Consider the following 16,043-nt stretch of genomic DNA (forward strand, 5'->3'; position numbering starts at 1 on the left):
AAACATCCACAGAATTATTTAAATTGTCACTTTTCTCTATTAGTTGCAGCCAAAGATGTTAACATTTTATATTCATCCAATGTCTGCAATGTTTTTGGATGACGTGAAGACATCGTCACTGCTAGTGCTGTTCCCTGTGCTCACTATGTGCTAGTGCGCATGGGAAGTTGGACCATGTAAACCGGATGCAACCTGTATATAGACGGTCCATGAATCGGGGTATGGGAATGTGCGTACGTCAAGTTGAAAACAACGGTCGGACATCTTGGGATGCAGTCTCCCAGTTCTTTATACCTCAGTAGCTGTAACAATGGTCACTTGATGATTAAATCTACAAAATAGTAATCAGTCTCCATCCTATTTGTATCCACATAGAGAGTCATCCATCCACCATTGAAAGAACCTTCTAACTATATCAGTCTCATCCAAAACTGAGTTTTGTGAGACTTGTGTTCCAGACTGCACACAATGTACATGAAGGTTGGGTTTTTTCAAACCTACCCACATGCCACAGCTGGCAGCACACAAGTAATCATCAATTCGGAGTGCAACTGCATGTGACCCAATCGTCATGCCAGGGGTAAATTTGGGTTGACTTTGGATATCCCAATGGGGCTAGTTAGGGACCATCGGTAAATTACACAATGTACATGAGACAATATGTTCAAAAAATTCCAATAGCTCCAAATTTCAATGACTTAAAAACCTCAAACCAACTTTAAATTGTAGAAATTCATATACAAATATTGAAAGCATTTAATGAAAAGACTAAAAGGTGTGCAACATGAAAACATTGTCTCATTTACATTGTGTCATTTATTGACGTCCCGAACAAGCCCCGGAGATAGGCTATCCAAAGGGAAACCAATTTTGCCACAGGTCGCACACCAGCCGGCTGAAGCTAATTGGTGAAATAATTTGTCTAACTCTTCCCACCTGCGAACACACACAAGCGACACCCACATCAAACCACACCCCAAAACCAACTCAAGTTTGAATTGATTCATGGCATCTAACAAGTCTACTAGGCAAGTCAGTTAAGAACAAATTCTTATTTTACAATGACGGCCTACCCCGGCTAAACCCTCCCCTAACACAGACGATGCTGGGCCAATTGTGCGCCGCCCTATGGGACTCCCGATTACGGCCAGTTGTGATACAGCCCGGGATCAAACCAGGGTCTGTAGTGATGCCTCTAGCACTGAGCTGCAGTGCGCCACTCCGGAGCCATGCAGAAATTCTCCAATAAAAATAAACGTTCTACCACACCATGTTATTATTTGGACGGAGTTCGGACATATAATGTTTGTATGTGAAAACTATTTCTAAGATGCATACTTTCAATTTTTCTGAACTAAACCTAACCCTTTTCCTAAACTTAACCTAATTGTCCTAACCTGTGGCATAAGTTCTCAGAAGTCAAATGTCAAGGTTTCAGCACTGGCCTCTGCTATCTATTCCAGCAAGAGAATGCATAGGCCTATATATTAACATTTGTGCTATAACTTAGTTCCTCTGGCTAGAGGTCTGGACTTAAATGTCACAGTTCTTAGGATGGATTTGAAACAATGTTTCAGCCTACCCTACCATAGCACTAGACTTCAGCTTTCCAAAACAAAGAGCATCTACATGACACTCACTACGAACCCTATAACTATCCTACCAGGGGTTTACAGGCTTTAAATGACTGGCTATGTAGTCATTTCAGCCAATGCATTTAGTGGGTGTCACCCACTGGTAATAGTGGGTGTCAGTTGGCCAGTATAGCCAACGAGAGACTAATTATACTCTAAATGTCTCTATTCTTCCTTTTATCCAAGATCCTTTTGTGTTTTTCACTGGCGGTTCTCAACATTATTGTTTTAGGTGGAGTGTTAGTGGTCCACTGTGTATTCTAGAAGAATGTGTGGTCAGTGTGGGTTTGAGTGTGACCAGATACTGACCAGAGGGCCCACTGGCTAGGGCTCCTGTGCTGCACACATTGATAATGACAGTGCTTCCATCTCCTGGATAAAGTAACTAACTGGAGACCCCTGGTGTTATGTCTTGTGGGGTACATATGGGTGTCTGAGCTGAATGTTATTTGATTATGCAGACAATCAGGACTTTTCATCACAATAATATTTCTCATAAAAACTAGAAGAGAATCAGTTAATCTCTTGTCAACCCTCAACCAGGAAACACTGAACTGCATGTTGTTGATGTTAGTTCTGTATGTGCAGTTAAGGGCAAGGCCTGCTGTTCTGTTGGGAGCCAGCTACAGCTTGACCATATTACCGGACAGTAAACAAGATAAGACAAGACCAGAGCCTGAACAACTAGTACAGTTGGTTTAGGTGTCAAAAACACAGAACATCTGTTAAGAACAGACATACCCCTCCCCATCTTCACAACAGCTTTGTCAATATGATTTGATCGTGATAAGTGACCATCCAATGTTATACCTAGAAGTTTAGCTTCCTCAACTTGCTCAACGCTCCACAACTCCAGGTGAGGTTTAGGTCTTAGAGAATGTTTTGAACCAAATAGGGAGTGAAAGGGCTCGGGTGATGGGACACCTGGCCTAGCAAAACTTCATCCTGGGCTGGGAAATGAGATCATGTTTACATTCTAGGGACCTTGTGATAGGGATGACAGTGAAAACATGACTTTGAGCATCAACAAACAACACAAACTGTATCTCTTCCCATACCATCTCATCTCACACCCCTCCTCAAGCCCTATAGAGCTGCTCCGTGTATCTCCTCGTCTCCTTCCCTCAGACCTCATCTCTCTGTTAGCTACCAGACCCAGAAGACGTGTAGACCAGCAGCCCAATGGAGCAGACAGTGGTGCTGATCACAGGATGCTCCTCGGGGATAGGCCTCAGTCTGGCCGTCCGGCTGGCCTCGGATCCAGCGAAAATGTACAAAGGTAAGCAGTTACTGACTTGCAAGGGCATCACTGTACAGAAAGCGTTTATTTTATTCAGTGCCGTAAGATCATGCAATAAACAGTGTGGGTACAATACGTGATATGTTTGTTGCATAAGTGCTTTGAGCAGTAAGCTGTCTGAGTTTTATGCCAGTTTACTACATGGCATCCACATATTAGAAACAGGTTTTGGTTGGTTTATCTGCGTCACAATTTAATTACAGAAAATTCTAGTTTTGGAAACTATGGTGACAACATAATGTCAATGTCAAGCCCTGTATTTCATCTGTTTTGTTTCGTACATGTTTAATGGTAAATCTTTGATGGCGAAGTCTCTGATGTCCTTGACCACTGATATCAACTCTGTTTAGTCTATGCCACCATGAGGAATCTTGCCAAGAAGGAGCGTCTGCTGGACTGTGTGAAGGGCCTGCACAAGGACACCCTGGACATCCTCCAGATGGACATCACTGACCAGCGGTCCATTCTGGATGCCAGGGACAGGGTCAGGGAGAAGAGGGTGAACATTCTGGGTATGACCAGAGTCATGACTTACAGTAACAGTGTTATATCGTGTGTGTGTGTGGTTGTGTGTGCGAAACAGAAAAACAGATGTCCTTCATATTTTTACATCAACGACAATTTCTTTACATGTGTACAGCATACAGTATGTCATGTACTCTGGCTTTCTGATTATCTGTGGTATTCATGTTGGCAGTGTGTAATGCTGGTGTGGGGTTGATGGGGCCGCTGGAGGCCCAGTCCCTGGCCACCATGAGGCAGATCCTGGAGGTCAACCTCCTGGGCACCATTAGCACCATCCAGGCCTTCCTACCAGGGATGAAGGCCCAGGGCCATGGACGTATCCTGGTCACTGGCAGCATCGGTGGGCTACAGGGTGAGAGAGAGAGAGCAGGGCTGGGGTGACATTACCCTTAGACACTGCTCTAAGGTCAGATTTGGGGGTTTGTTTAGTATTTATTGCCATGATAATCACATATCTCTGTGTGTTATTGTATTGTAGGACTCCCCTTTAATGAGGTGTACTGTGCCAGTAAGTTTGCAGTAGAGGGCGCCTGTGAGAGTCTGGCCATTCTCCTGCAGCACTTCAACATCCAGTGAGTCCAGACAGAGGTCATCAGCTCATGTATCCCTTTGTTAGTGTTTCATTTTGGATGTGCACTGTGTTGGTACTGATTGACTCCGTCCACCATCATGCAGTGTGAGTCTTATTGAGTGCGGCCCTGTCAACACGGATTTCCTGGACAACCTGCAGAGGGCAGAGCCAGGGGACACTTCGCTGCAGCAGGTCGACGCCCACACACGCAGCCTCTATGACACGTACCTGCAACACTGTGGGATGGTGTTCCAGAACGCAGCTCAGGACACAGAGGATATTGTGAAGGTACAGGTTCTGCTTACTTGACATCTATTAGTTATTTAGCTGATCTTCTAAGGTGCTCCTCCCTGTCTCCAGAGCATAGTGCATGTACATACGTATGTATATGATACTAGATATTTATAGATTTTCTATGGAAGTGTAAGTAGTACTGATGAGTAGATTTAATAGCTGGACCCCTCTCAATACAGGTATTTCTGGATGCCATCCAGTCATCGAACCCTGCATTCAGATACTACACCAACAATGCCCTCATTCCGCTCAGCAGCCCTAAGATCTCAGCACTGGACGGGTCCCAGTACATCAGAAATATGAGCAAGATCATCTTCTCAACCAATGGGAAAGGGGAACAAAAATAGCCATCAAACTATGGAATGTAATATAACCCTTTACTTTATACATACAGTACCAGTCAACATTTTTAGAACACCTACTCATTCAAGGGTTTTTCTTTATTTTTACTATTTTCTACATTGTATAATTATAGTGAAAACATCAAAACTATGAAATGACACATGTGGAATCATGTAGAAACCAAAAAGGTGTTAAACAAATCAAAATATACTTTATATTTGAGATTCTTCAAAGTAGCCACCCTTTGCCTTGATGACAGCTTTGCACACTCTTGGCATTCTCTCAACCAGCTTCATGAGGAATGCTTTTCCAACAGTCTTGAAGGAGTTGTGCTGAGCACTTTTTGGCTGCTTTTCCTTCACTCTGTTGTCCAACTCATCCCAAACCATCTCAATTGGGTTGAGGTCGGGTGATTGTGGAGGCCAGGTCATTTGATGCAGCACTCCATCACTCAACTTGGTCAAATAGTCCTTACACAGCCTGGAGGTGTGTTGGGTCATAGTTCTGTTGAAAAACAAATGATAGTCTTACTAAGCACAAACCAGATGGGATAGCGTATCATTGTAGATTGCTGTTGTAGCCATGCTGGTTAAGTATGCCTTGAATTCTAAATTAATCACTGACAGTGTCCCCAGCAAAGCACCCCCACACCATCACACCTCCTCCTCCATGCTTCACGGTGGGAACCACACATGCGGAGATCATCCGTTCACCTACTCTGCCTCTCACAAAGACACGGAGGTTGGAACCAAAAATCACAAATTTGGACTCATCAGACCAAAAGACAGATTTCCACCAGTCTAATGTCCATTGCTCGTGGTTCTTGGCACAAGCAAGTCTCTTGTTCTTATTGATGTCCTTTAGCAGTGGTTTCTTTGCAGCAATTTGACCATGAAGGCTTGATTCACCTCTGAACAGTTGATGTTGAGATGTGTCTGTTACTTGAACTCTGTGAAGCATTTATTTGGGCTGCAATTTCTGAGACTGGTAACTCTAATGAATTTATCCTCTGCAGCAGAGGTAACTCTGGATCTTCCTTTCCTGTGGCGGTCTTCGTGAGAGCCAGTCCATAATAGCGCTTGATGGTTTTTGCGATTGCACTTGAAGAAACTTTCAAAGTTCTTGAAATTTTCCGGATTGACTGACCTTCATGTCTTAAAGTAATGATGGATTGTCGTTTCTCTTTGCTTATTTGAGCTGTTCTTGCCATAATATGGACTTGGTCTTTTACCAAATAGGACTATCTTCTGTATATCACCCCTACCTTGTCACAACACAACTGATTGGCTCAAACGCAATAAGAAGGAAAGAAATTCCACAAATTAACTTTTAACAAGGCACACCTGTCAATTGATGTGTATTCCAGGTGACTACCTCATTAAGCTGGTTGAGAGAATGCCAAGAGTGTGCAAAGCTGTCATCAAGGCAAAGGGTGGCTACTTTGAAGAATCTCAAATATAAAATATATTTAGATTTGTTTAACACTTTTTTTGTTACTACATGATTCCATATGTGTTATTTCATAGTTTGATCTCTTCACTATTATTCTACAATGTAGAAAATACAAAAAAATAAAGAAAAACCCTTGAATGAGTTGGTGTGTCAAACTTTGGACTGTACATAGGCTGTATATAGGCTATACACATGATTTGCATTGGAGCCACACACAAGGACATCATTTCAGCAAACAACATAGATAGCCAAAATCGTCTTCTTTACACACAGTGTTCAACCACCAACTTCGAGGTGGAGGTTTTGCTATCATGTCACAACTTTCTTATACATTTGAAGAGTTTATTTCCAAAACTCTATATCCACCAATCAGAAATGATAATGGGTACCTTCATGTGTGTGTAAGATATTGCTGTTCTTAGATTTTATTGTATGTGTATGAAAATGCGTATTTTTTTGCAAATCTCGATATATCCATTGTTTAGCGTGGAATTAAATGATTGTATCCTGTATATTGGACTGTGATGTGTGGTTGTCTCACCTAGCCATCTTAAGATGAATGCACTTTTACTGTAAGTCGCCCTGGATAAGAGCATCTGCTAAATTATTAAAATGTAAAATATGTACATCTTATATTACTGTATTGAATGCTTTTTAAAATATATTTTTTAAATATTGATGTCACAAATGTATCATTCATACAGTTCTTTATTAAAAATGTAGTTATTTTTACATGTGACTGTGTAAAACCTAGCAGTACTACTAATTTATCTGAGAGTGAGGTGAATGTGTCTCTCAGGGATTCTTGAAAGACGGGACAATCCCAACTCTTTCTTTTACAAATATTTTTCTTAATATTAACAACATTTGAAATATAAATGTTTATAAACCAAAGTATCAGCTACCACACAACGTAAAGGAACAACCTCCTAACTAAAACCTTTTTCATAAAATGCACCTAACCGGATTTATCTCAACTTAGTCAGACACCATAAAAGGCATTTTATTTGTATATTTATTGTCCAACAAGCGTTTAAGGACATTGGTTGTTTCATTCTAACCTTAGATTATTCAAATATGTAATACAAATCTTCAAATGTATTTTTGTTTTGTTTTATACTACTGTATAATGTACCAGGGCTAATTTTGTTAGCATTTGGCACGTTTTTCTAAATTCAGAACATAAAACAAGATTTATAAAGCATGTCTAGCACAGAAAGTACTGTACTTCAATAGTTGACATATATTGCAGGACAATGATGAACATGTTTTTTCAGAATATTTACAAAAAAATCCATCTTAAGGGGGTTAGCAATCAGTGATGGAGTTGACAAGCCACTGACAGAGTTGACAACAGAAACTCAAAACAGACATATTCTTGTCTTTAAAAATAGTTAAATTCAAACATTTGTAAAAATACAGTAAATCATTTATTTAACAATGCACAACAAAATATAGCCATTCTACCATTTCAGCACTCTGACAGAGTTGATGTTTGACAAAAATATGACAGAATGGACGTTTTACGGAGTTATGGCTTCTTTTCTTCTTCATTCAAGTGTTATACAAAATACCAATTAATTTTTTTCTCAGTTACTTTATGACTCCAAAGCCTACGTATTTCAACCAAAATTCATATTCTATCTTAATATATAATGTAGATGGAGTTGACAGGTTATGGTTGTGACCATGGTGATATCAATATTGTTTGTTTAAATCTATCAAAACTAGAGAACTTTCAGATCATGGGTGGTCTTGTCACACTACAGTTAATCAGGAGATGAAGAAGGGAATATCATGGTATAGCTGAATCTGTTCAATTCTGATTCATTTAGGATTTTAGACAAATCTGATGGAATTGACCAAAACTCTGGACACATTTTGTAGAAATCACAGTTTTTAGAGAAATATTCCTTAAAGTCAGAGATGGCTATTGCAAGAAACTACATGTGATACTTTTCAGTTAATATACATTTTTGCCAGTTATTAGAATTTGTAAACTTTTTGGTGGAGTTTGAAATTGTGATCCTTTGCGCCAGACAAGGGCATTTCCGGCCAGAGAGCCGACATGGAAATGAATACAATTTAAAATGTTTGGAAAATTACAAAAACACATATTTTCCCCAATAGAATTCCACTAAATGTAATTTTTAAGATCAAATATTGACACAAAATTCCCTTTTTTCAACTATAAAAATGAAATTTCCCTGCCGGACAATGATTGCCCTGCTCTCTGAAATTAAATTATTAGATAGATTTTAAACAAATTCATGTCTGTCATTGAGCAACCCCATGGCATGATTAGATAGTGAAAAATCACACCAATCTATTTTATAATTTCTCTAAACAATAAAATCTAATTTACCAACATTTATGAAAATGGTATATAGCGTTTTGGAATGAAACTTAATTTGTTTAGTTTTTTTTAACCTCCGACTCCATGATTAGATGTTTAAATAAATAAAAAAATATATAATAATATTTTGCACTTATACTGTATTTGTGTTTGGGTTCATATATTTTATTATGGCGCACATTGCTGGTACTGTTCCCTCCCACAAGCCTCTGTTGCTGACTGGTGTTTCATGGGTGTGATAAAATTCTCAAGGGCATGGCAGGGATATGAAACTGTCATGGGTATTATTCCACCCAACAATTTACTTCTTGGGTCACTCTCTCACAAATGTGTGTATGCCCGTATGCCTGTGTGTGCCCACCGTGTGTGCCCCCATGTCTGTGTGTGTGTGTTCAGTTCAACCAGCCCTACTCCGGCTGTGACAGACTATACCCCCAGTCAGCTGCCAGGCCTTTAGATAAGGCTAACTCAAGGACTCAGATCAGATTATCAGGCCCTGTCTGGCACTCGTCTAAACATACCAACATTTCGCTTGCACAATATTCCCTTTGAACATACATTTTTTCTATTGATGATTATCATGGGGAAGAGCGCGATGTCAGGGAGAGATTTCATTCCAAGGCAATGATTGGTTTGACAAGCAAGGCATTTATCATGTTCTGCCCGTATGAGAGAAACTGTTCTTGTATTTCATTGTTTGTGTCAATCATTAGTAGTGTTGAGCAAACAATTACTTCACACTGGAAGAAGTTAAGCCACCTTTAACAAAAATGTATTTTACTTAACAAAAGTTACTTTGAAAAAGTAGTTCACTACATGCAAACTACTTTGTGATAAATTATCATATCTAAATGTCATAGATGACAAATTGCAAGAGCAGATCACTCTAGGGTCACAACAGAATGTCTAATTTAGTGTATTAAACACAAAACAATGTTTCAAGTGAGAATTAGACAGGTCTGGTGTCGAAAAACAAAGGAAATTCTTGCCTACTTCACCCATATATCATTTTATTTTTGCAAAAGAAGTAGTGTGTAGTTCCAGTAGTTAAAGTTGCTACACCACCACATGGTAAAAAGCAGTCAATAACACTACCAATATTTTAATTAAGTTCAACTACCACCAAGCTACTGCAAAATGTAGTTTGAACTAGTTGAACTAAGTGTAGTTCACTTTTCCCCAACACAGTATGTTTTCCCTGCCAGTTCACAATGTTCTGACATTGAACTATGTACAGACTTTCTCCCTCATGTGATTTTCTAGCGCTGTGACCTGTTTCATGGACATGTTTGAAATACCTCTAACCCAGAGGAAAAACAGAAGAGGTTCTCTGGCCTTCCTCTCCAAACATTGCTACAAAGTGACAAACAGCTGAACAAAACAAAGCATATGAACGTCTGCGCGCGCACACACACACACACACACACACACACACACACACACACACACACACACACACACACACACACACACACACACACACACACACACACACACACACATAATGTTCTGTTCCCAACGAGGTACATTTCAGTCTCTGTGGTTCTGGTTAAGGTCCATGTTGTGACTCACGAAAACTGATGACAATTATTTCAGTTTGAAGGAGGAGATTTCAACCTCCAAGAGACCGCATACAAGCTACTCATCAACATCCCTGTTTAACCTGTTTATGTGTCATAAGCTGTGTTACTCACTGATTTACTGTAAATATGAGTGTTTCTCACATGATCCAACATGAGTCGACAGATGTTTTGAATTTTGGCCACCAGGTGGCATATACTGTAATCCTATCCATCGTGTTGGCTTGTTGATACAGATCCTGATTTGAATGAGGGGTAAGCCTATAAAGTTAAATAATTGTCACAACTACGTAAAACATACAGCCAGGGGACTGATGATAATGTCTCTAAAGCGTAAAGACGCCACTGTAAGTGGTGGTTTGTTTTTGTCTCCTTTGTGAAGGCCATATATCGTTGCGAACAATGGTCAAATTGTTGTTGTTTTGTACTTTGAATTTGAGTCTAATGAAAACAATGAGGTACACTGTAATTCTAAAAGCCTATGAAAAAAGTTAAGGACAAATATATCTCTCACTTGAGGCTCCTGTTTCGTTCCATCCCAAACCGGCACAAAAAGCTGACACAAAATGTCACCACTCTCAACAGAGCAAACTAGGTCTTATTTTACGCTCTGTGGGTTATGTAAAGTACAGTGTGAGGCTCTAACACCCAAGAGCCAAAATGCTAGTCTAAGAACCTACCATTACAGCACAGAGCGAGCCAGCCTCTGAGTTATGTATATGTACAGTATATGCCATCTCTGATCGCTGTTTGGTAAGCTGGCCTAATAGTGGCCTGATGATCCTGTATGTGACCTAATTCTTCCTCTTATGGCTATGTTACCACTAACTATTTAATTATGAATTACCTAACAGTTGTATAGCTGGCCTTATAGTAGCCTAAGCTATAGGACATGAATTAATGTGGGAGGTCAACACACAGCATAGCCACAATTATTTTAATCAAATAGTGGGTTAAAGCAATGTTGCATTTGGTAATACCAATATGGATGTTTTTTTCTAGCCTGCAGTACAGTAGGTCATGTCATGTGACCCATGTCAACCTGCTATCATTTGCAAGTTGCCCTGAGTTTGTTTGAACCCACAGTTGGAGATAGTGTACCAGGCAGTGTCCCAAAGTCCAGGTTTGCATCATAACCAGACATGTCGTCTTCCTGTCTCAGTTATCCCCACCGTCATGAAACACCCACCCACATCATGGATGGTGGATTTGGACTTTGACTCTCCACAAGAGCATCACTGTGACAGTGTTGAGGACACTGCACTGGAATTTGAGGCAAAGCCAGGGAAGGGCCAGTCTGGGCAGAGGTTCAGAGATTGAACACTGGCCCACCCATGCATAGGAGGTTCCTGGGATCTAATGTGGTTTCGCAATCATATGGTACCACCCCCCCACCCCCCCCCCCCCTCCTGCAATTCTAAAGTTAGCTAGTCATAAACTTTTCAAAAAGCCACAGATTGGGATTTTGTCACGGCGAACATCATTTACCAGAGCCTGGAACACAGCAGGGGCGTTGGTGAGGCCAAAAGGCATGACCAGATACTCGTAGTGGCAGCTGGCCATGTTGAAGGCAGTCTTCCACTCGTCCCCATCTCGTGTCCGCACCAGGTGGTAGGTGTTCCGTATATCCAGCTTGGAAAACACAGTGGCCCCCTGGAGCAGCTCGAAGGCCGAGGAAATGAGTGATAGTGGGTAACGGTTATTAACCGTAACGTCATTGAGTCCCCGGTAGTCAATACACGGGCACAGGGTCTTGTTTCTCCATGAAGAAGAACCCTGCGCCAGCGGGAGAGGAAGAGGGAGTCTCTGGTCCCGACAGAGAGTACAGAAATCCCCGGGGCGGTGTGGTGCTAGGGAGAAGGTCAATCCCACATTCATAGGGTCGGTGCGGCGGAAGCGACGTGGCCCAGGGCCTTGCTGAACACCTCCCGGAGGTCCTGGTATTCCGCTGGGATGGTGGAGAGGTCCAGGGCACCTTCCGAGCCCACAGGAAGCCGTCCCGGGGCGGGCTGCGCTGACTTCAGACAATGGGCGTGGCAGAACGGACTCCAGCCCATGATGGCACCTGTAGACCAGTTGTGGTCACTGGAGCCAGTAGAATCCCATATCCATGGGAATCTGAGGAGACTTGATGAGCAGAAATGTAATAGTCTCGCTGTGATTCCCTGACACCCGTAGGTTTATGGGAGTGGTATTATGAGGGGCACCCGTCCAGCTCTCTAACATCCATGTGAATGGAGAGGGGCTGAGTGGGGATGTTCAGCTCGGAAGCCAGGGTAGCGTCCAAAAAGTTCTCATCGGCCCCATAGACTGCTTTCCCCACAGCAGAATGGCATGAAAAGGGGTGCGAGCAAGGGAAGCAGAAAAGTTCCCCATATGGCTCACCAGAGTACTCGCTCCTACCAGTGAGCCTGGTCTTTTAAAGGACAAGAGGCCACAAAATGACCCAAAGTCCCGCAATACAGACAACTCTTTGTGTTGATCATGTGTTGCCGTTCCGCTGGCAACAGCCCAGCTCTGCCTAGTTGCATAGACTCAGGAAGCGGTGACTCAGCCGTCTTCAGCAACTCTCGGGGGAGGGCGGGAAGCCTCGGGTTCTCTCGGCAACGGGATCGTCGGGGACTTCCGGGATGACTCGGAGGCAAGGTGGAATCCCTGGAATAGCGAGCTTAATCGAATTTCCCCTCCCTCCGCCATTCCCGTAATCGCCCATCAATTTGGATGGTCAAAGCGATGAGGGAATCGAGATCCGTAGGTAACTCCTCCGAGATGCCGTGTAGGAACATATCGATCAGCGCTTCCTGGTTCCAAGCACTCTCCGCTGCCAACGTGCAGAAATCCACCGCATAGTCGGCCACACTGCGGGAGTCCTGCCGAAGCTGGAATAGCTTACGTGCAGCTTCTCTCCCAGAGAACGGGGCATCAAAAACCTTCTTCACCTCTCCCACGAACCCCTCCAGGCCAACGCATATGGCCGGCTGTTGTTCCCATACAGTAGTAGCCCAGATGAGAGCCCTCCCTGACATCAGGATGATGAGGTAGGCTATCTTGGAGTGATCTGGGGGGAAGGAGGAGGGCTGAAGCTCGAAGATGAGGGCACTCTGAGCTAGAAACGCCCGACAGGTGCTCGACTCTCCATTGAAGTGTTCCAGGGGAGGTAAGCGGGGCTCCCGAGAAGCTGGAGTGACTGATGAGACGGCGCTGCTCAGTCGAGTTACAAAGGGGCTGTGGGGTTACCACCGTGGTAGGCTGCCTCCCAGACAACCCTCAGAATTGGGCCAGCAAAATGTCCAACGCCCGGTCATGACGTTCAGCCAACGTTTGGACCCCCTCCACAAGGCCACGAAGCAATTCTTTGTGCCAGCCCGATGGTGGCTCCTTGGGAGGAGATGGTGTTGCGCAGCTGGTCCGGGTCTGCTGGGTCAGTCATGGCCAGTTCCTACTATCAGGTTTGAAGGTAAGACCCAGATGTAGACAACGTCGAATAAACAACAACTTAATAATCCAACAGGGGCAGGAAAAAGACAGGTCAAGAGCAGGCAGGGGTCAGTAATCCAGAGGAGGCAAAGGTACAGGATGGCAGGCAGGCTCAGGGTCAGGGGCAGGCAGAGTGGTCAGGCAGGCGGCCTCGGTGTCAGGGGCAGGCAGAGTGGTCAGGCAGGCGGGCTCAGAGGCAGGACAGGCAAGGGTCAAAACCAGGAGGGCGAGAAAAAAGAGAGACTTGGGAAAAGGAGGAGCTGAGAGAAACACTGGTTGACTTGACAAACAAGACGAACTTGCACAGACAGACAGAAAACACAGGGGATAATGAGAAAGATGGCCGACACCTGGAAGGGAGTGGAGACAAGCACAAGGACAGGTGAAACAGATCAGGTTGTGACAATTCATACCCGATATTAGGCCATGAGGAGAATGAATCAGAATTAGTTGGGTAACATAGAAGATGCATTATTTACATAATATGCTTATGTGAGATACTTGTCATTAGAATGTCTCCCTTTGGACTATACTGTTGACAGTTGCACTTTTCCCTTCTCAGCTAGGCCTCAGACACTTGGAGCCCAGAGAGGGGAGATGTCAGGCTTGTCTTTTACATGTCTCTGGTAATATGCAGAATATCAGAAAAGGAGAGGTCAGAATGGAACATTGTCTTCATATGTGAATGTATCTGTTAAACCATGTGAAGGGATGGCGTGATTAAGGGGGTACCAATTATCTCTTGGCTCCACAATCTCTGTGCACAAGTCACTCCCCTCAGTGAGCTTGTCCAGGAGTGGGGAGAAGAGGGGGTTTACTTGAGATGGGAGATTATAGAGTTGACAATTGAGTTATGCCTTGGATGAGGTAATGTTTTGGTACGAGATTAGAACCTCGTCTAGAGACCAAACTGAACGATAATTTATAGCTAATGCTATCTGGCTATGGATACTCCTTTCTCAAGTAAAAGGCCCTTTGTGAAGTTTTCCTAAGATCTGTGGTTCGTCATGTAAGTTGAGAGGGGTGTATCTTGGCTATAAAAGATCTTTGTATTCGACTGTAGGGACTCTCAGAATTCATTATAGACACTGAATTGATCTGAGAGTCAAAGGGCTATGGTGAAGCTCATATAATTAAAGATGAAGTTTAAGTATAACTCTGACTGGTGTGTGGTTTGTAACTCTCCTCAATTAGTAATACAGGAAATTGCTACGACAGCCATGTATGATGATTTCATGTTTTCATGCCTGCCTTGGTAGGCCAAGTTTATGTTTGCTGATTCAAGTGAGCTAGTCATTTCATACCTGCCATACAGTTCAAGGTATAACCCTAAAGGCTTTGTATTGTATTGTGTGTGGCTGTTTTCGTTTGGTAAAAATTGTGCTCTTTTGGGCTTAATGAAAACACCTTCAGAGCTTTCTATTTTTCCTTGCTTATTTGTGCAATAAATTGTTAGCGCATATTCCAATCCAGTGCCGAGCTGGTGTCTGGCCAATGCGCTGACCATGGTCCTGAATCCACCTGTTGTGCCTGTGCTGTAGATCTCTCTCTCTCTCTCTTCCTCTCTCTGAATATGTAGGTGATAGACATGTTGTATATTTCATTATGTTGTAAGCGGTTGTGTAGTTGTGCAGTTGAGCATTTGCGCTGACTACTTTGCAATAATAATGGGCTCGTTTGTCAAGGGAAATTTGTGGTGTTTTCTGGTCACATTTATCCTGTGTTGTGTGTTAAATTATGCAATGTGATTGCACAAATTTTCACTGAAATATGTTGGGGGGGAATTTGTGCTGTATTTTTACTTGAAAATGTTGGTCCAGCCACTTTTACTTATGTCCAGCCCAGTGACAGTTCTAGCTTGTATGGCTCCCTGGGCGCCCCCCCCCCCCCCCCCCAGAACAACACAAATAAATCAAATCAAATCAAATTTATTTTATATAGCCCTTCGTATAGCCTATATAGCCTATATAGCTCGAAGTGCTGTACAGAAACCCAGCCTAAAATCCCAAACAGCAAGCAATGCAGGTGTAGAAGCACGGCGGCTAGGAAAAACTCCCTAGAAAGGCCAAAACCTAGGAAGAAACCTAGAGAGGAACCAGGCTCTGAGGGGTGGCCAGTCCTCTTCTGGCTGTGCCAGGTGGAGATTATAACAGAACATGGCCAAGATGTTCAAATGTTCATAAATGACCAGCATGGCCAAAAAATAATAATCACAGAAGTTAGTAATATAATATTAATGATACCATTTAAAACTATATAAATATAAAAAGATATACAAAAATAAGACTCATAAATATCAAAAAGAAGTAACAAAGACAAATATAAACTTTTTGTGTTGATTTGGCTCTCGAGCATTAATACATTACCCATCCCCCAACACTGTCAACCAAGAGTCAAGACTAAACCAATTCACCTTGCTGGTGTGCAGACTGGTTTTATATTATTCTTAACGATTTCGCACAAACCAGAAAAAAATGCAACAATATGTCTGTGAAATTAAATATTCACAGTA

At 42.6% G+C, this 16,043-nt stretch overlaps 1 protein-coding gene across 1 annotated transcript; it reads left to right on the plus strand.

Moving 5' to 3' along the window:
- The first annotated feature begins 2,804 nt into the window (after positions 1-2,804).
- LOC120044535 (estradiol 17-beta-dehydrogenase 1-like) lies at positions 2,805-4,727 on the plus strand. Its single transcript, XM_038989190.1, has 6 exons — positions 2,805-2,913; positions 3,285-3,446; positions 3,632-3,811; positions 3,938-4,031; positions 4,135-4,318; positions 4,504-4,727. Exons 1-6 carry the CDS (start codon positions 2,817-2,819, stop codon positions 4,669-4,671), a joined length of 885 nt encoding a protein of 294 aa, XP_038845118.1. The 5' UTR covers positions 2,805-2,816; the 3' UTR covers positions 4,672-4,727.
- The last annotated feature ends 11,316 nt before the right edge of the window (positions 4,728-16,043 follow it).

Source organism: Salvelinus namaycush, chromosome 3, assembly GCF_016432855.1.
Source record: "Salvelinus namaycush isolate Seneca chromosome 3, SaNama_1.0, whole genome shotgun sequence".
Lineage (NCBI taxonomy): Eukaryota > Metazoa > Chordata > Actinopteri > Salmoniformes > Salmonidae > Salvelinus > Salvelinus namaycush.

What these genes read in the sequence shown, in the direction of transcription:
- LOC120044535 (XM_038989190.1), top strand. Translation starts at nt 2,817, where the DNA reads ATGGAGCAGACAGTGGTGCTGATCACAGGATGCTCCTCGGGGATAGGC. An exon ending in CAGCATCGGTGGGCTACAGG is followed by an intron (nt 3,812 to 3,937) that starts GTGAGAGAGAGA and finishes ATTGTATTGTAG; the next exon opens with GACTCCCCTTTAATGAGGTG. An exon ending in CTGCAGCACTTCAACATCCA is followed by an intron (nt 4,032 to 4,134) that starts GTGAGTCCAGAC and finishes ACCATCATGCAG; the next exon opens with TGTGAGTCTTATTGAGTGCG.